The sequence below is a fragment of the Xiphophorus couchianus genome, chromosome 1 (assembly GCF_001444195.1).
Source record: "Xiphophorus couchianus chromosome 1, X_couchianus-1.0, whole genome shotgun sequence".
Classification (NCBI taxonomy): Eukaryota; Metazoa; Chordata; class Actinopteri; order Cyprinodontiformes; family Poeciliidae; genus Xiphophorus; species Xiphophorus couchianus.
Genome location: NC_040228.1, coordinates 710,553 through 731,602, shown reverse-complemented (window position 1 = coordinate 731,602; position 21,050 = coordinate 710,553). Strand labels below are relative to the sequence as shown.

General features: G+C 41.6%; 1 protein-coding gene across 10 annotated transcripts in view; it reads right to left on the bottom strand.

Annotated features, from left to right (window-relative positions):
* agrn (agrin) overlaps positions 1 to 21,050 on the bottom strand; it is a 440,494-nt gene that overhangs the window by 274,158 nt on the left and 145,286 nt on the right. For 8 of the 10 annotated variants that reach the window (XM_028022576.1, XM_028022603.1, XM_028022587.1 and 5 more), the window contains one exon: positions 8,457 to 8,495. In XM_028022576.1, the coding sequence (XP_027878377.1) occupies positions 8,457 to 8,495 (39 nt within the window). Of the gene's footprint in view, positions 1 to 8,456; positions 8,496 to 15,608; positions 17,513 to 21,050 lie in introns of those variants that run through there. The other 2 variants (XM_028022631.1, XM_028022660.1) reach the window with 1 other exon arrangement.

Below are 21,050 nucleotides of genomic sequence, written 5' to 3'. Positions count from 1 at the left end.
CCCCTTCTCCGGAGATGTGTGCATTCATCCCGCACACCAGGATTCAATCAGCTCATCAGCCACGAGGAGCTGACTGCGAGTACTTCGATGCCAGCAATGGTATTCTGAGCCCTTGGAGCTAGTCTCTGTATTCTCTGAGAGCCTTCCTCGTAGTGAATTCCTCTCGTACGTTTTCTCTTCCTTGTCTTCAGGTGTTCCCTTGTGACGCCCTGGATCCTCCTTGTGACGATCAAGCCTGGTACCTAGAACAATCTTCCCTCGAGACGCCGTGGAAAATACCCACTGGATGACCGAGATCCCACCATCTCCTCCGCAGTTACAAACCTTCTCTGGATTCCCCAACTGGTAGTCGGGCCGCTCCTCTGTTTCCGCCTCAACGAGCTTACCTGTCCGCCCTCTGCCGCACCTCACCCTTTCCTCTGGATTTCCTCCATCAATAATCTGGAGTTACCGGACCCACAAAGGAATCATCACCCCGAGACTTCAGAAAACCCTTTCTGGACTGAGACCGTCAAGACTAAAAGTAAGAACGATCCAATTTTTCCTAACACTCCCGTTACCTGACCACCCTGAACTCATTATCTACTCTGCTGTTTTTCTTAGTGTGCTGTCAGCTCCATGAGTTCCCCCCTGGACCGGAACCGTATCTTACACCCACCTTATATGACATTAAACTATTTTTAGCTGATTCCTGCTTCGCCTGTGGTGTTCTGGATTTGGGCAAAGCAATTAGAACCTATCATGACACCTGCTGGTGTAAAACAAGGACAGTGAAAGTCTAACTGAAGGAAGACCGATCTTCATGTTGTACTGAATCCAAACACAAGTTCCTGTTTTAGCTAGCGATGCTCATGGCAGTTACTAACAAAAGTTGCTACTCTGTTAAATAAAGGCCGAATTGGATCTAACTCTCAGTGCGGCTCAGATCAATCCACTGTTTGTCCTTGTGACTGGTTTGTAGCACAAACTCTTTATCAGCTCCATGTTGCATACAAAGCAGCTTGATGTGAAAACATTCCCCCTGCTGATCAGCTTACTGTATGACAGAACAGTCTGTCAGACACGGGAAAGAAAAGGTTAATTTTTTTTACCCCTCCAGGTGGTCTTTTTGTGGGCTCTAGTGTCCCTTATATGATAGTAGGCTGACAGGAAATGGGGAAGGAGAGGGAGGAAGACATGCGGCAAATATCGTTGGGTCCAGGAGTCGAACCAGCGACGGCCGCGTCGAGGACCCAAGGCCTCCAAATGTGGGTCGCGCTAACCCCTACGCCACCACGGCACGCCCAGAAAAGGTTAATTGTACATCCGCGTACATATCCTCATACTCCGAGTAAGGAGTGAAGAACATGTGGGACCTTGAAAGTTTCACCCCAAATCCAAATATATTTCATGGTTCAGAAGAACAAAGATGGTGTTAAATTCACCCAGGTTTCCTTTTACCATGTTTTAAAAGATGTGAGTCAGGTCATGCTGAGTTTGAGGAACTCCAGAATAAATAGTTTCATATCTACATGAACCCCCAGTGACCAAACAGTCAAAGTTTTCTAAAACATTCCCACAGCAGATAAAAATTCACACAAACCGTATAATCCAATGTCAGGCTTTGGGTTGGTGTGTGTGCTACAAGTGGAAACACACATGCTCATGCACCCCCACGCATGCACGCGCACACAAACACACACGCACAACTTAAGATTCACCTGCAATCAGTAAACAATGTTTCTGACTGAGCCCAGAAAAACAAGAAGCATGGGGTGAATTGTTCAGCTCGTGAAACTTGTGTGTGTGTGTGCAAGTCTTGACAGAAGATCAGTGAACTGCAGATGTATGACTCTAACTGCAGCAGATGCCACTGTGAAAAAAAAAAAAACAGAACCGCACAGATATTGTTGAGCAAAACAATCCTTTGACTTGCACTTCTTAATAAGGAAACAGTGACTGCAGGGCTGAGTTAATAGCAGGATATTACAACAGAGTACAGTTAAGAATCATGTTGACCCGGGAAGCCATTTATTTTCCCCTAATTAACAACCTGACAGTGAAATTCGTCACAACGGTTACACTCTACTAGTTTGGTTATTTTCACTCAACTATTAAATTATTGCCTGCCCATCACAGCTCCAAGAAGAATGATGTCTGATTTAAAACAACTTGCTGCTGTGTTAATCAAAAACGCAGCTTTTCACGGCTGCTGTGGGATAGTTGGTCCATCAACATGCGAAAGTCAGAGCCAGGTCATTTAAAGCGACATACTAATTACTTCCAAAATATGACAACAAGCTGAGAGGAGGAGGGTTCCCTGAACCGACATGCTCAGTGACTTCTTCACAGATCAAAACCTTAATTTTCTAAGATTTAAAAAATCTTTTTATTTACAACTGCATTACGAAAACAAAGATTTAACTCTAAGGTTTCTCTCTTAAGCTTTAGCTCTGACATTACAACGCCATTTAACTTGTTTTCATGTCTTTGTTTTATTAATTTAGCTTATATAATGTACAAGGGTGTGTTTTGTATTTTTGAAGTGAGGTGGTGTAAAGTTAGTTATAGTTCCTGTAACTGTAGAGGAAATATATCACAGTAAGTTTGTAAAATCGTGAACAAATCTTAAGAATAAAGCAAAACTAACAGAGTTCGACAGGAGCTTCCCTCGTCTCCGTAAAATTTTATGGTTGGGCTAAGTTTGTAGCTTAGCCTAACCAAACCAAAAGTTTGGACACACCTTCTCATTGAATTCAATGAGAAAATGTGTCCAAACTCTTGGTCTGTACTGTATATATATATATATATATATATATACAGTACATGGATATATATATACAGTACATGGATGTTGTTCATATCCATATATATATATATATATATATATATATATATATATATATATATATATATATATATATATATGGATATGAACAACATCCATGTTACTAAGCAAACGAGGCGAAGTTTAGCATTTCATGACAAGAGTCCAAAACTTTTCAGCTATTCTGCATTTCTAAAATTAGCTAAAATGGTTAGCCTTCCAGTGCTTTTCATCTACAAACTAATCGCCATGGCAACAGGTTTAAGGGTCTCTCAAACTCATCGCCATGGCGGCGAGGTAAGCAAGCTTAATAATCGAACTTTAAATAGTCAAACTCTCCCTTTAAAAGACTCTTGTTGATTATTTCCTGAGGATTTACATAAATGTCTTTGGATGATCAGTAACCACAATCAAAACGTTTTATTTTTTTAGTATTTTAAAAAAACAAAATAACGTCTCATTGTTTTAACAAAATATGTGCAGACCCAAAATATAGTATAAATTAATCAATTAATTTGATTAATCATCATGTAAGCTATATATTCACGTATTAAGGTAATTGAGGCAGCTCCCCTTGTAAAAAAATATTCTAAAAAAGGAGAATTTTGGGGCGTGCTGTGGTGGCGCATGGGGTTAGCACGCCCCACGTTTGGAGGCCTTAGTCCTCGACGCGGACGTTTGGGTCCCAACGACCTTTGCCGCATGTCTTCCCCCCTCTCCTCACCCTCCTTCCTGTCTGCCTACTGTTGAAAAAATGCAAGCCACTAGCGCCGCAAAAACTCTTTGGAGAAAAAAAAAGGAGAATTTTTTTTACAGCAGAAGCAGAATGTGTTTTGTTTTACTCAAACATGGTTTTAACATGTGGTGATTAGACTCTAAGACTGCTTACCCTGTTGCTACCCAGTCCTAATACTCTTCTGAAGGAAAGCGTCAGAACAATCCCTAACAGCAGAGACAAATTTACTACAAACTTCGAAGCAACATCATTAATGAGTATCTTTGTTGCTGTGCAGCAGTGATCCTGAGTGGCAGCCTAGTTCAAGGCTGAGATATCTGGCAACAGGACAACACTTAAAAGTCTCACTTAAGGCTGACATGTCACTTGCAGATTTCCTGATCAGAGACCCACCACTGAATCAGATACGGTGAGCAGAGACTCTGCCTGACAGCTTCCAGATAGCAACAACGGATGATTCAGTACACTGAGCATCCACATCAACACCCCCCCCCCCCCCCCATCCTTCCAGCTCTGCAGCTTGTGAATCACCTGCATTATCAATAAGTCAGGTTTATTTCACAGCTGCAGGGTATATAAAAGAAGACCTGCACTGTTAACTACATAAACAATTACTGCCTGTCAAGAGGATCAAAAGCAAACAGTGCTGCACTTTCCAGTTTGGTTTCTCTCTCATGGCAGCTGCTGTTTTTCCCTCTTTGGACAGCTGATTCTAAGCTATCTCGGCAGATCAATAGTGATTGAGCTCAGGTGAGATGAGGCAAGCCTGCGTGCAAACTGTATCTGAAGGATGGGCCTAATCTTTTGGTTTGAATAGAAAAGCCAGTGTGGATAGTACTCACATATGACTTTAAGGGTTTGCTTTCTGTGACTAGCCATTGTGTTGCTAGTTTTGTAGCTAGTTTCTTAGCTGGCTAGCTAGCTACTGAGCTAACTAACATCGGCTGTAAGGTTTCTTATCATTGATTTGCAACATTTTAGATTATGATACTCTCTTTTGTAACATTACCACTATAGCTTAGTTATGCTTTTAGCATTATCATACTCATCCTATAACAGTAACATTAGATTTTCACGTACAGCCTCAGCAAGTGATTCTTTTTACATATACATGTAAAAGAAAGGTTATTTCTTTTATTAATGAAAAAGAAATGAATTTTTCTTCTTATGATGGAGTTAATGACATGCTGATCAGAACAACTGATGCATTTCAGGCTTTTCATGTTTTGTATTAATTGTGCCACAGCTATTTACTATGTATCATAACTTTTTTATTCTCAGGAATCATAACACTGAATTGACCTGAATTGTGACTGAGAGATAAATAAACTGCAGTTAATTAAGCTGCATATCGTTTCAGTCACAGAGCAGAGACCCCAGACGCAAGCATTCAATCTGTCCATCTAAAAATGTGAAATATTTACTAACTTATAGAAAAATGATTACATTTGCTAATTGGGGCCTGCCTATAGCAATGCATAGGGAGAGGATTAGGGTTAGGGTTAATGCAGGCTAATATGCCTGCATATTAGCCTGCATTATCTTTTTCTCTCAGGTTGGTGCAAATATATGTTAGTCAACATTCTTGTGATTCTCCTCATACTATTGCAGCTTTCTTTAGCATTGATGCTAATTCTTAGCATCGGAATGATGGGTCCAAACCGATGGGCACACTTTGGAAGGCCCCGATTAAATTTCTTCAGGAATTTTCTAGTTTTTTTCTTATTGTTTCCTTGTAGTGATGCTAGGTGCAATAAGACATACATATATGGAGTTCAGCCCTGTTTTTTGGAAGATTTGTGCAATTTGCTTGATAAAGTTAAGCCCACCTAATTATATCACCACTTGTCATAAAACTGTGCTACCAAGCTCCTCTTTGTTTGAACCGGACACAGCCACAGATAATCATAATCCTAAGGCAACTTTTCAGCCTCACTTTTGATATCTTGATGTGAGACGTTCTCTGTCAGTCTCCTCGCCCCGGTTGAAAGATGAGGTAGATAATTGTACTGTTGTGTGAAATCTATGATGTGAAAAGATTTAATTAAGATAGGCCAAGGAGTCCTAATTAATTCTGCCTCTTTGCACGTCGGGCTTACTGTCAAGAACAGAGGGAAAGGGCTTCGGCAGAATGAATTACAGGGACGCTGTAACCGTTCTTCAATCAATCTGAAGGAGGTGATGGAACTGATGCACTGGGTTTCCGCTTTCTCCCAGAGGTTCTGTTGGTTCTTGGTAATGTTTTTCCACAGTAAGTGAGCCCACTAGCACTTCTTTCGCAGGCGTCTCACCATCTAAGATCAAATCACATTTCCGACCGGGAGTTTATTTTCACTGTCAGTCCTCTGGAGAGACCTGTCAGTGACAAAATGTGAAATTGAAAGCTTCCCTGCAAATGGGCTCTTGCTGGGCAAGTGGTGCTGAAGATGGTGACAGTCACTAGAGACCTCTGAACTATCTAAGGCTCCACTCTTCCATTACACCTTCCTTCCTCCTGGTCTCTGGCCTATATGAATCCTTATTGGCCTTTGTTTAGTCACTCACCTCCAGCTGAAATTGGATGAAATGAAAGGCCTTCCTCCTGGGAGCCATCTTCAGTGACTTTCCTGTCCCACTGAAGACTGAGACAGAAAAGTAAATCTATTTCTGTTCAATTACAACTATTTTTGGCCACAATCAACAACCCGTCTCAAGCTTGACATTAACCTATAATAGATGGCTATCGCAGCTGTACTCCAGCTCCTTGTCCTTGGCCGGTGGGGAAAGTACTGTCCATGTTTTTCTAAATCCGGACATTTAACAGCTTGAGGCAAAAGCCTCATTTATCAAGCATTTTTCCCAGCCAAGCCCCATTCCCCCAAGTCCAATATTAATCCCCCAAGCTGAAAATTCTATGAGCTTTCCAGCTTTGGCTAAACACGCAACAACTGTCTTATTATCAGGAGACGACAGGCAATAATGACTGTGTCCTGAGCTAAGCAACTGCTCCTTTGAGCTTTCAAAGAAAGCAGTTAATTAAAGGCTGCTTTATGACTTTTGTCACTTTTTGGACTGGTGATTATGGGCCATTCATTGGGGAAAATTCATCAGCTATTTGTGTGTGGCACACACCATACATATCAAAATGCTTTTTGCTTTATGTTGTGCCAAACCTGCACATTTCTCCTCAGCAAGCCTCCAGAAGCTTCCTCTGTGTTTGCAGAAGGAAATTCTTCGACTTTCTGCACTCTCTCCTTGTGCTAATAAGGACATCTTATCAACGGCATTTCAGAGACAAACTAGGCTGTTTAAAAATGCCTGCTCCTTGGTATTTTGTCTGTGATTTCCTGTAATTAAGTACTGTGGAGTGGAGCGTCCTTGGCTCTAAGGACAAGTTCAGTGGAATGAGCTCTGTGCTCTTTGAAGCCAATTTGAATAATGGCTCAGCTGCATTAGCACTCTGCTTGTCTCAAGCATCTCTCCCAATACCCCTTGACTCCTTCAGAAACTATACATTAAAAAAAGAGGCAATGTGGCCCGCTGCCATATTTGGGCCAACTCTAATTGTCTAACTAATCTCCTCAAAGTTAAATGACCCAGAGAAACCGGGTCCCAGAGGGCAGGCTTACCCCGCTGATTGGAGACTTTGCTTTTTGTTTTCCTTGGCATATTAAACCAACGTAGGCTGCTGGTGCAAAGCCTACAGAACTATTGGAAATGTAATTAAGTGCCAGGAGCGGCTTTTAAACGGTTGACTAGTGCAGAAACAAACTGTGCCCTTCAGGCAGCAAAAACTTTAATACATGGGAAATGAGTGGCTCAATCAATAGACAGGACCCAATTTCTTTTGTAGAGGAAAATTCAATGCAAGGCGGGAGCGGGATGCTCCATTGTGCTGAGTGCCAGCTTTCAGCAGGATAGTCAGAAACAGACCAACAGAGACCTCTCTGCCAGATCCAATCATTCATCAGGACAACTGCATCAGTCTTAAAAACCACAAAACAAATGGAGGCTTCAGACAGAGCTGGAGTTGAACCCCGGCGCTTTGGGATGGGGAGCAATGTGAGAAGGATCCAACATGCTCATAAAAACTCGCAATCATTTCACTTCTACAGTTAACAGATAATTATCTCCCAACAATTTCTAATCTGATTAGTTTAAGTGACATGTTTCACCAGTTGCTCTTAGTTTTGGTTTCTCCTCTGGCCGACTGTGTAATTATTAGAAACAAATTCAGAGAGTTCACTCTGCAATTCTTTGTCCATCAGAGGTTTTGGGACCATCAGAAGACTTTTCTCTGCACTGAGCAACTCAAAATGATGCCACACCTTAAATCAGGAGGCCATCCCTGGCAACTGAGTCCATCTACAAAAGAAAAAACCAGCCCAACTATAAAACACTGTCTCACTGTGTTACTGCTGATAAATATTCATGATAGCAGCTTGAAAACCAGCTGTTTTCCTCCAATTAAAGCTCTCAGACTTACAGTTTTTTAGAAATAGGCTGTTGCTTTTTGTTAAATTAGCAGTTCGTGTTTCTGGCCAAGAACAAAACTGAAACAATAAAGAAACATAGTGCGAGATTTATATCGGTCGCCTGGGAAGAGAACACATGGATAACAAGCTGAGATGAAAGTGACGCTGCCTGGCTGTGTTTTCTCCAGGTGCAGTTCCAGGTTGGGATGTTCACACAGACAGGAAGATGCATTATCTGACTATAGACATGGAGCTTCATCCCAACTAGATGAAGAGAGGAGATCAAATCAAGTCATCAAAGGGGCCAGAGCAGAAATGATCCAGTGCCTGCCGTACCAACGGCACAGAAACAAAATGCAGTGCGGCTAAATCTGGTAGGGAGATGGCTGCCCCCTTCAGAGGTCTGCTGTCTGAGGTGTCGCTCTGCAGAAACCCAATAAAGACAGAACAGAGGACTTACCATCAGGAGGCTGGGCCGGAGTGAAGTGAGACGGTTTGTCTGAAAGAGACACAAACAGACAGAAACAGTTTAGTTTGGGGAAATTTGGAGATTCCTCTGGATTAAAGCCAAGTAACTGAGTTGCTTCAAAAGTAAAAATAAAGATTAAAAAAAGAAAGAAAGCAAACAGATTCTCTCTGTGTGCTTTTCTATCTAAACCCGCTGGAACAGTGTGGCTAGGCCCTGCAGGGATCAGGCTGAGCTAATCGGACAGGAGTGAGTTTCAGCGATATCAGCATCATCACCGTGTCGTGACAGTCGCTTCTCCTAATCATCCCCAAACATACGTCATGACTCCGCATAGTGCAAGAGTACAACAAGTATTTGAGAACAGAGGGATTTATTTTTGATGTTCTTGTCTGGTTGAAAAGTTCAAGATAAGACAGTAAATGTTCACAACAATGAAGGAGCAGGGAACAGACACGAGGAGTAAATCTGAAACTTTCCCCCAGTAATACATCACATGACATCATGCTGCTCCGCCAAGACAATGACATATGGCGGCCCGGTGTGTGGGAGTCAGAACATCAGAGCTGGAGTGTCAAATGGCTGGGAAAGCCTCAGCTGGACGGCCTGCTGTAACCCAAGACCTTCACAGGTTCCACACCTCGGCCGCTTAATGTGAGGCGGCCTCTTATTATTTTACACGGCAGGGTGTGCGAATAAATCAGAAAACATCAACTTTTTTATTGCTGCTACACTAAATGATTATTTTTTTAATTATAGGGTACAAAGTATGGGAATAAGCTATTTTCCAACCCCAAGGAAATGTTATATACAATAAAAATAAGTAAAGTGTGTAATTTCTGATATTAGGCAACCGATGTTCTCATTTGAGAGGCAGTAAAGAGGAACGGTTTGTTCGCTAGTTAATGGTATATTCAAATTACAGCAGATTAAACACTGTGAATAGAATAACTGATTAAAAACTCATCATTTTAGCAGCAAATAGGAATCATCAAGTGTGATAATGTTGTATAGCTATAAAATATGACAGAAACATTATCAGAGAGAACTGTGAGAAGTTATTTTGCTCCAGGAATGAATTGATGTGAGGATGTAAACACATTCAGCTCATGAGTCAACACATAATACTGAATTCACCCAAAGTTTTTTTGGACAAACTGAGTCATGCTTTATTTTTGTGGCTTTTATTTGACAGATCTCTACACAAACCAAGAGAAAGGGAAGATACACTAATTGGGCTCAGAGTCAAACCTGGACCGCTTGTAGCAGCCCTAAGTCTACGCTTCTGTAATCACTCCAGCAGTCTCTTTTTGCTATTTTTATCTGAATCTAAGGAGCCTCTAATACTAGAATATGTTCAGAATAGAATATCGTATTTCATTTTTGATTAGTTTGAACATTTAAGTTTTTTTTTTTTCCCCAAACGTTACCCATTTACTCTAGCCTGGCCATTCCATTCTCAGTCTGAGCTTTTTCCCATTGATTTGGATTGTCTCCAGTCCATTTATGACTGAGCCAATCAGTGAACAGGAGGAGTGGTGAAGGATGCCGTTGATCTTCTGCTCAGTTTTAGATTGTACTTTGCCTGTAGTTTTAGCAAGGGCAGCAGAGGAAGTGAGGGAAGCCGTTCAGTCAGTGATAAACCTCCAAATATTTAACATAACCAGATCAGCTCTTGTGTCTCTCTTCACTGTGGAGGATGGTTGTTTACAGTGCAAACAATTTCTGGTAAGCTTCATAGCATTCAAGTGCCTCACTACATACGTCACGGACAAATGTTAGTGATTGGGTAAAAATAAAAACTGCCACGCCTTCAGGAAGTAATTGGGCAGTCCAAGGTACAGCCTTTACTAGCTAACTTTCTCATAACAATTGGACAAAAACTGAAAAACTGCTTCTTTTCTTTCTTTAAAATAAGAGCTTCAAACGTAAATAAGATTGTCAGGCTTAAAGCACACAGGGATTATAATAATAGCTTACAATTAGCCATGATATATAAGTCCTAGTCTGCTCACTGTACCCTCAACTGCAAAGCCATTGTCAAGTACATTTTTCATCTGTGTTCTTCCATTAAGGTCCTCCAGAATCTTCTTTGACATTACAATGACAATGACATTGCGCTGAAGACACAGCAGATAAACAAGGGAGCACATAAAGGCAGATCTGCTGTTCACCTCATTTGGATTATTTATCCCTCAGGGACGAAAAGAGATGACATTAATAAAGAGGTAGGAAAATCACGTTAGCATTTCTTTTCAGTCCTTTTCTTCTCTCTTTGAGTAGCCGGTGTACCACCCTGTTGTTCCTCCCTTAGTCTGTAGTGAAAACTGCATCTCATAGTAAAGTAAAGTGGATAAACAGCCAAAATCAGTATGGACATGGAGAGGAATTTAGTTCTCTGAATAAAGTCACATGCTGACTGCAATCCAGTTGCTCTGTACAGGACCAACTTCGGGTTGCTGAATAAATATTGTGGAGTTTTTATATCATGATATCTTGTGGCCTCTTGAATTGATGTACAAAAATATATCTATCCTGCTTACTAAAAGCAGGATAGATATCCTGCTTACTTGAAAATGTCTGGCATTGACATTCTGGAGAAATCTCCAGAAATGGAGATTTCTCCATTTCTCCATTTCCCCAATCTCCAGAAATGGAGATTTCTGCAGGAATCTCCATGCACTTCCATGGAGATTCCTGCAGAAAGTGTCACGATGCAGCCCAAAAGTTTAAAGCGTATCAGGAAACTGTAGCGCCAAGCTCGACCCACCTGAACCGCCATCTGCACCCTGGCAGTCCATCCAGCTGTGTGAGTCACTGAGCAAAGCCCCAGTCAGCCAAACAAACACACCAACACACATGTGCAACAAAGGTTGAGCAACCACCCAAACGTCTCTTTCATGTTCTGCAAACTGTGTGAGGGATAATGAGGAAGATGCAACACATCACTTCAATTACCTTGCTGTGGCATTCTTTATTTTTATTTTATTTTCTAGAGAGGGTGGAGGAGTGGTCCACCGCACACACACCAACCTCCTTCACACTCAGAGCTGAAACCTTCCTAGGACTTCTGTGCTCCCCTTCCCCAGGGCGAGACACAGCCCAGTTTTAAATTTGGGTTTGCTTAAAATTGCTTGTCAACAGTCGGGGCTTCAGGATGGAAGTGTGTTTGTGTGTGAGAGAAAAAGGGGGCGAGAAAAGAAAAGAAAATGAAGATTGGGGAGGAGAGAGGCAAGGTTGGTGCTAGAGGTGAAAAATGAATTGTCTGCTGAAGCTGTTTTGCAGTCAATCATGACGGTAACTGATTTCCATCTAGTGGGGGGAGATTCAGGAACTGATCAAAAACGTTGGGAAGAAGAAAACCAGCATGAATGGACGTACAAGAGGAAGGATGAGGAGCTGCACTTTCCTCTGGCTCTTTCAAAGCATGTCTAAATATGCACAAAAAAAGAAGAGACAGACAGAGCCCACTCATCATGTGAGGCAAATCTGAAAGGAGAAGCTTTAGTACAAAGTGAGCTGAGATGCCGGGCGAAGCTAAACGATTTCTTCACATTACCATAACGAAAGGACAAGATAAGGTCTTTCCATAAACATATCAGCCACTTCCATCTTCCTTTACACCTGGCAGGCCTGCGTAAGTTCCCGGGCCTATGTGAATGTCACAACACTGCCATCATTCACCCGATATCTCCAGCGAATCAATAAGTGTCTGGCCGTGACATTTACCCATGTGCAAGAAGAGTTGTGTGTGCGCATTTATCTTTTTTGCATGTGTACCACCTTCGTTTTGCTTCAGCTGATGAATGGTTGGGCAGAATGATGAAGTGAGTGTGTTTCTGAGCGGGCAGGAGAAATTTAAGAGGGGGAAACAAACAAACTGTCTATGTATGCATGAACATGCCTTATCCCATATGGTGACAACAAAATTTGTAAATCTGAGGACAGCACCTGTCCTACTAAACAGACACGCCCACACCCACGCACACACACACACACACACACACACATCTCTATCATACATAGAACGGGCTCTTGGCAGCATAATAGAGCTCTTTCGGGCTCATCAGTTTGTCCAGTTTTTCAGCTCACTAACATATTAGAGGTGAAGATGTGCTTCCTCTAACTGAGTGTATTAAATCTAATTATGTCTGTTTGGCTTGGATTGATAAAGAAACAGGGAACTTATAAAGGACTCACCCTCACTCAAGGTACATGCAAAAAGTCAGAACTATGGATTCACCGACATATTGCCCGATATTTCAAATAAACGGGACAAATCTTTAAGGAGTTGTTCATATTGAGCTACAGGCTGCTTACTGATGCAGAGGGCAGTAAAGATTTGAAGAACACATATATATATATATATATATATATATATATATATATACAGTGCAGAATATGGACTGGAAACCCCGAGATCAAAGTGGGAAACACCCCCAAAGGTGGCGGAGAACGCCAGAGCTAAGATCCTGTGGGACTTCCAGATCCAGACAGACAAAATGGTAATGGCGAACCAACCAGACATTGTCGTAGTGGATAAACAACAGAGGAAAGCCGTTGTGGTAGATGTAGCAATACCAAGCGACTGCAACATCAGGAAAAAGGAGCACGAGAAACTAGAGAAATACCAGGGCCTCAGGGAGGAACTGGAGAGGGCCTGGAAGGTGAAGACCACAGTGGTGCCTGTGGTCATCGGGGCCCTCGGGGCAGTCACCCCCAAACTGGACCAATGGCTACAACAGATCCCAGGAACAACATCAGACATCTCAGTCCAAAAATGTGCAATCCTTGGCACAGCCAAGATACTGCGCAGAACCCTTAAGCTCCCAGGCCTCTGGTAGAGGACCCGAGCTCAGAGGATAAGAACCACCCGCGGTGGGTGAGAAGGGAATTTTATATATATGCAGTACATACAAAAAGTTTGGACACACCTTCTAATTAAAATGGGTTTTCTTTATTTTCATGACTATTTATAAGGCAATAAATCCCACTTATTAACCTGACAGGGCAGGTTGACCTATGAAGTGAAAACCATTTCAAGTGACGACCTCTTGAAGTTCATCAAGAAAATGCAGAGTGTGTGCAAAGCAGTAATCACAGCAAAAGGTTGCTACTTTGAAGAAACTAGAATATAAGGGCTATTTTCAGTTGTTTTACACTTTTTTGTTTAGTGCATATTTCCACATGTGTTATTCATAGTTTTGATGCCTTCAGTGTGAATCTACAATGTCAATAGTCATGAAAATAAAGGAAACTCATTGAATTAAAAGGTGTGTCCAAACTTTTGGTCTGTACTGTATATATATATATATATATATATATATATATATATATATATATATATATATATATATATATATTTCTATTGCATCCTTTCTGTGTCAGAATATTTTAATAAGGCGTCAGAGAAAGTCAGATTAATAACTGAATTCCTAAAAGAACTATTTAAAACAGCCCTAATTTAAAGTACAGAAGTGTAAGAAGCCATTTACAGACATCCTGTTTGCTGTATGGAGACATTAAAGATGTTATGACAGACAGACGTCATGCTGATCATTTTGCTCCGTCATCGTTTCATATGTTTGATATTTGGATTATTTGAACATAAAGGATCTGTCTCTGGTATGACGTCAATTCATCGCTGCCTCACTGTCTTTTATGGATTATCAAGCTAATGTCAGAAGCTAAATACTGTTTAAATCAACAACTTTTTTACAGTTTTGTCTTTGATTTATAACATTTAAAAAAACAACTGGTTTACACTGAGACTTCTCTTACACATAGTGTGATATTGCCTCTCCTGACAAATAATTAAGGACTAATGACAAGAACGTATTAAAGAAACACTATAAAATAAAGTTTATTCCAAATGGCCTAAACTCTGTATCAACAGGTCAAAACTGGGTTATTAGACTCAAATCTTCTGATCCATGTTGCTTCATTAATCTATATTATACAGTATAAGTGTTTGTTCCTTTTCTGTTTCAAGTAAAGAATTCACATTTCTTTAGGAAGTTTTCCTTATATCTGTGTAAAGAGCATCACAACATTCTCATTCAAGCATATTATCTTGTGAGAACCCAAACCTCTCATGCCAACTGAAAGAGAATAGAAACAAAAAACACAGCGCCATATCACTAAAGAGATGTAACTCAAACAGCATTTCAGCCCACATTAAGCACCATTTCTAACATTATCACAGTGGTACTTAGTGATCAAATTTAGTTACCTAATGTAATCTGCTGGTGATTAGGAGGTGCAAGTCTTGCATAAGTAATAGCCCCACTTTGGAGAGTTAAGGAGATTTCACCTTTTGCACAGTTTGAACTTGCCGTACTGAAACAGAGTGTGTAAAAGAGAAGTGGATTGGATTATTCCACCAAAAAGGTAGCTTTTGCATTTATTGTATTTTAACAAACTGCTTAACCTGTTTGTTAAAATCAAGTCGAGTACAAACTGCTGATTTGTACTTGACCTAAGTATAAATCAATACTTATCGCTCAGTAAAAAGCTGTCAGAAATGACTTGTATACAGGACCTGTGACTGTGAATATGTGATTCCAGTATTCAGGCTGTAACCATAAATGAAAGATATAAATGAAATAAATTATCTTCACATTCAGAACCATTTGACAGAATACTCTCCAAAAAGACTTTCACTGGCAGTTAATGAGCTACTGCTTTCTTATTATACATCAGAAAGGTTTGTTTGTAGTGAGAGGATGAAAGAAAAGATTGGGTTTTTCCTAACCAAAAAAATAACTTTTACTGAGCCACCAAAGGCTTTTAATCTGCATGAAATACTTCACAGTTCAAAGTAAATGCCAGGGCTTTAGAGCAGAGATACAGAGCAGTCTGTGAAGCCAGAGTCAAGGAAAGGGGAGCTTTGACTTTTAGTGATCTGATGTCCCTATTTCAAGGGCAGATAAGGGCAGATGTTTGGTATGCAAGGTTTTGTTCGGGGACTTGCCTCAACAAGGACATTCAATGTAAGAACGATGTCACATAAACCAAGAGAAAACACAACAATTCTGATTGTTATGCATTATGTTCCAGATAGAGAAACCATTGTAGTGGCTTAAAACTCAGAGGAAAACAACACAAAAACAGAGTCAAAAAGATGCTTGGGGTGAGCAAACGTACAGTTATTGAGGAACAGCAGAACGGCGAAGCCCAGCGTGGATGTGGCCAGCAGGATTAGGCAGATGTTGCAGGGGATCATGAAGTACCGCACGACTAGCGACACTTTGTGCTGGTACCTGCGCTCCTGCTCCGGCGCCGGCGAAGGATAGTGGCAGCCGCTCATGCTCCACTCCAACGACCCCCTCCCCTCCAGGACGGGGGAGACAACAGGCCGAGGAGAGCGCCGGGGGGCGCCCAGGGACCCGTTGGAAAAAATGATGGCGGTGGGGTGAGGGTGGAAGATAATGAAAACAAAACTCAAAAAAAAAAAGAAAAAAAAGATGAATAATGGATGCAGTCTCAGCTGCGGTTCCAACCGTGCACTGTCACAGGGACCCGGTGACTGTTTCTGTCGGAGAATCGCAGCGGAAAGCTTTCAGCGGTTTGCGGGCGGCACATTTTTCACAGATAATAACATCCATTTGAGGCTAAAGGACAGACAGTGTGAGCAGGGACTCGTACAGCACCCCACCTGTCCGAATGACCTCCATTCCCTCTATACCCGATGGCAAACACCCAAACTAATGGGAATTTAATGTGCAACTATCCATATAAACTTACAGCACAGACGTGTGTAGATTTAAGTAGGTGGTCATAATGTGCTTTGCAATTTGTGTTACAGAGCTGTTGGCATGGATCTATAAGCTAGAAATGTGTATGTGTTAGGTATGTGGGTGTTTGGGATTGTCAGATATCCACATGGAAACTTTCCACGGTAGGTCAATGGTAAATCCACAAAAAGAATCCGGTCCTTTCCTCTCTGTGACCCTGACTCGTAATTAGTTGATTGTGAAAGAGGTCAGGGGCTCCTCCAACATCCCTCTCTTCAAAAGACTTCCAGACCAAAACAAGATCCTTCGAATGGGTCAAAAGGTATTTCTCAAAGCGGGGGTGGCTTTTCAAGTTCCCTGTGGATGTGGTTCAATGCTCCTTTTTTAGCTCTTCTTAGCAATCAACTCTTTGCGTCCGACGGACTGGCTTCTTTGGTTGATGGTCAAGCACAAAAATCCCTCCAATGCTGACATCCTAACTGGAACAAGTTTATATCTGCTGAGGTGGTTGGCTGGGAAGCGTCTGAATGTTTTACTAGGAACACTATGCTCCCTGGAGCAAGGAGAAGACTTGTTTTTCCAACCTGTCGGTCACTGCTCCATGGTTCGTTACGGAGGGGGTAAGCCGCTGCCCCCTTCCCCTGCAGCCCTGCTGGCCCCACTGGGGCCAAAAGCAGTTCAGAGGAAGTGTCACAGAGGGGGGAAAAGTTAAACAGGTGAGCAGTCCCACTCAGCCAGACGGTCCACAGCTGTCACTGCTGCTGATGTGCAACAAAATAAAGACTGAAGAAACTCAGTGACTGATGTAGATTGAGTCTGGTAGAGTGAAAATTGGTCAAGAAGATACTGAATTCTCCGTTTGTTCTGGTAAGGTCAGGAAAGAAACGCTCATCCTCAGGTATCCAACATTTACTCCCTCATCCAGTCCGTTGTATACTCCAGTTCATTCATGAGGTGCAGCCACTATTCACTGGCTGTAAAAATGACAAAATAGGCAGCAGGTTCCCAGAGCGCTGTCAAATCCCCAAGGTAGCAGGTAGCGGTCCCGGTGTCAGCACGCTCGGTCGGCCAGCAGGAGCGGCGGGGAGTGAATGAATGAGAGAAGTCAGCGGACAGAAAGAGACAGGCTGCAAGTGAGCGAAAAGGAAGGAGGAGTGCTGGAAGAAGGAAAAGCTGATCCCGACACTATGGTCCACCTTTTTTCTTCTTCCTGTTTTTGTGGGGAAAACAGCAGTGGCATATCGCTGGGCTTCCCAAACACTCGCCTCCAGAGCAGAGCGCTTGCTTCTCAGCGCCCAGCCAGCGAAATGGATGAGTGCATAACGAGAGAGCGAGAGAGATAGCACATGAGAGGGAGAGAGGGATGGGGGAGTGTATGAGGGGCTGTCTTTAACAAAGGCAGAGGGAGGGGAGGTGTTGGGAGTCGGACTTTAGTGAGGGAATAAGAAAAAACAAGCGAGGATAAAGGATTTTGGGAGGAGTATATGCGGGTCTCGTCAAAGAGAGGAGGGTCTGGCAAACCAGCAACACGGCAGCCACAAAGCAGAAGAAGGCCAAAGACTTGGGAGATGTCAACCAACTATTCTGTTAGTTTGGAGTCTCATCAGAAGAGAGCCTCATCCACACAAGCTGCAGAATTTCCACAAAGCCTGAATGAAGCAAACTGAGAAAAATAAATGATCTGCCAAGAGGAGGGGGCTAAATACATTAAGCCAGTCCAGGGTTTCCCCCAGAAAACTTGCTAAGCCTGGTGGTCGGGGCGCCGAAGCGGTCCACCGTGTTTTTGTATTAAAAGATGCTCAGTAAACAGGAAATGTAAAAATATTACTGTGTAATTATATGTTACTGGAAGACATCGCCAGTGAAATACTATCTCAACTCTGAACTAGTCTTAAAAACAACAAATCAAAAAATGCAATTAAAATTAATATCAATTATTTGCACTTCTGTTTAATCCAAATTTAAGTCAGCGGCTCCATAAGGCCCCCCAGAGCTTTAGGAGCCCATAAATGCTAATATTTTAACATAGACCACAGATACATAAATGTAACATTTGTTTATTGAGATTATCAATGCTGCTAAATTTGATTTAATGGTTTCAGCACAAATAAATTAAAATATTTTAAATTGTTTAACATTTATATGTAAGATTTGAAGTCGCTGGCTAATTTACTTTGCAAAAGTTCAAAGTGCAATATTCATAGTTAAATTGTTTTGTTACCATAGTAACAATCTGATGCTGTGACTTTAATCTTTGAGTTTGAGCTGTTTGTTCACAAATACAAATCAGTAAACTGTAATTATAACTTATTGCTTTTTAGATTGGCCAGTTAAACTACTCCCCATCTCCCAGATTTCACTAAATCTAACACAGAAGCTGTTAGAGGTGCTGATGTTTTAGCAGCAAGAGGGGCCCCTAAGTCAAATTCTGCTCAAGGCCTCATACAGCCTTGGACCGGCCCTGCTTGATGAGTTAAATCCTCTGCACTGCGCAGAGATGTGGAACAAACGGGAGATTTAATTTAATGCTGCTAATGTGGCTTTAGTAGCTCTTCCATTTCGTGTCTATTGACTGTTTAACAAGGGGACACAGAAACTATTTTGGTTGGTCCAGTTTAAGGGACGAGTTCCTCAGATCTCCATGCAACCGTGCACATTAACGCTGTCTGATTAAGTGGACAAAGTATTTGATATGGTTTGATGTTTCGTGTAATCGGAAAAATAATACTAAAAATAACAACAAAATAATATAAAACCCACGTGATGCGCGACTACTAGGCGAGCGCTAAAGCTCCTCACTGGGCTGAACCTGCATGATGAGGTCAGAGCTGGTTCATTAACCACTAACACACCGGTCAACTGGGAACACATACATGAATTTATCAGCGCAGACAGAGCCACACGCTAGGCAGCGTGTTGAGATGTAAAAGCTGCACAAAACTCTTTCTCCACAAATATAAATCATTCTCACCACTCGCTCAGCAACTTTGAAAACGCCACTACAAGTTATTCCTGGTTCATGTAGAGCTGCACAGCCAGAGCTAACATGCTGGGGTTTAAACTCCTACCTTGATCAAAAACTCTGCAAAGAAACATAATTCCTCACAGGGGGTTGATGTAAATATCCATACAGGTCAGGTTACGGTTAACTGTGTCCAGTTAACCCTAATCCTAACCCACTTGTTTGCGACCCCCTTAGACAAAACAAACCAAACAAAAAATGGAGAAACTCTGCATCTCTTTCACACTTGCAAACCAATATTCTACTAATTAACCTTTGGAATGTCTTTTCAGGCTTTGCTCAGTGAATAGATTCTTCTTTCCCACGTAAATTAACTTTAAAGCCATTAATCTGCCAGTGATCAGAGTTGATTGAAGAATTGTCTAATTATCGGTTCGGGTTGCTGTTCAACTAAACGCTGCTTTACTGTGACTTAGCATTGGTCAAACTGGAAAATGAAATGGTGCCGTCTACCCATGGCCATTTTATACCAACTGTGTTGTACTAGTTGACAACACGTTGTCAACTAGTTGACAACACGTTGTCAACTCGTATGCCACTGTGTTGTAGACCTTTTCAACAAAAAGTTCAAGTTATTTTAAAATTAAAGTTATCTTCTACATTTTGCTCAAAGTCTACTGTAAATAAACTTGGAATAATTTGTCATTTGATCAGAACCAAAACAAATGAAAATCATAATACATTTTCAATTAATAGCATATAAACTAATAAAATAATGTATGATTTCATATTTTTTATGATTATTCATGAAAATGCTGACACAACGCATACACTGGTCCCATATGACTTAAGGAAGAGGTTTATTTACAGGTTCTAAGTGAAATTTGGAGGCATGAAATGAACAACCTCCTCATTTTATTTATTTCCTGTTGGATTCAAAACTATTACCCTGACTAAAAATAATTTGAATTTGTGGGTCAGAACGGCAAAACAAGCCAAAAAAATTATCCAACAAAAGCATCTTTAATGACATGACCAACGTTTAGAAGAAGATCTGTCCACTTTTTTGAACTGCCAGTCAGAAAATATGTTTTGAGAAGATGTAAACTTTCCAGAAGCATTATATTTTTGTGTTTACATCATAGCATAACACGACCCCGCTAGTTTAAAGAAACTCCACAACAGCAAGCACAGATGCAAGGCGGCATCAGTCATCAATTATTTATGTGTTTTCTTTCCAACTCTTTCCCTTTCAGCCCCCTCCTGCCCCCACCAATGGCTCACACACATTAAACACACATCCATACAGCAGCGCTAACCTGAACACAATCAGCATCTCAAGGAAGATGCGCAGCTCTTACTGTCAGCGGCTCTCTGTCTGCCTGCAGCTAACATGGAGGCATCACAGTAACAGGTAGGCTGTCGTATTTCACACTCATTTATGTCTTTGACAGTGAGTTTGTTCCCAGGCCCAAGCTGAGCTTGGTGGAGCAGGGGGTTAGCCTGCCCCTAGGGGTCGAAAGTTCAACATCCCTCCATCCAATCAGAGGAGTATCTCAGCTCTCTTCCAACACAATACCAGCAGACAGTCATCAGCTCTCATGTTGCAAAACAACCTGATTGATGAGTGAGAAGCAAAAAAGAACCATCTGCTCTTTCTGAAGCTTTTTTCTAATCTCTCTGTGTTTTAAATACTCAACAAATGCATGAAGCTATAACAACACAGAGCAGAGGAAAAAGCAACATCAATCATGTTAAATTAGAAACAACGTGCAGCTTCTCCCAGCAGAGGGCAGCGAGGAGACACTCGCCTCTCCCTGCTGCCACGACCCAAATAAAATCTTCCATTGACATCAAAGCTCAGCTGCTTTGATCCATTTTTAATGCCAC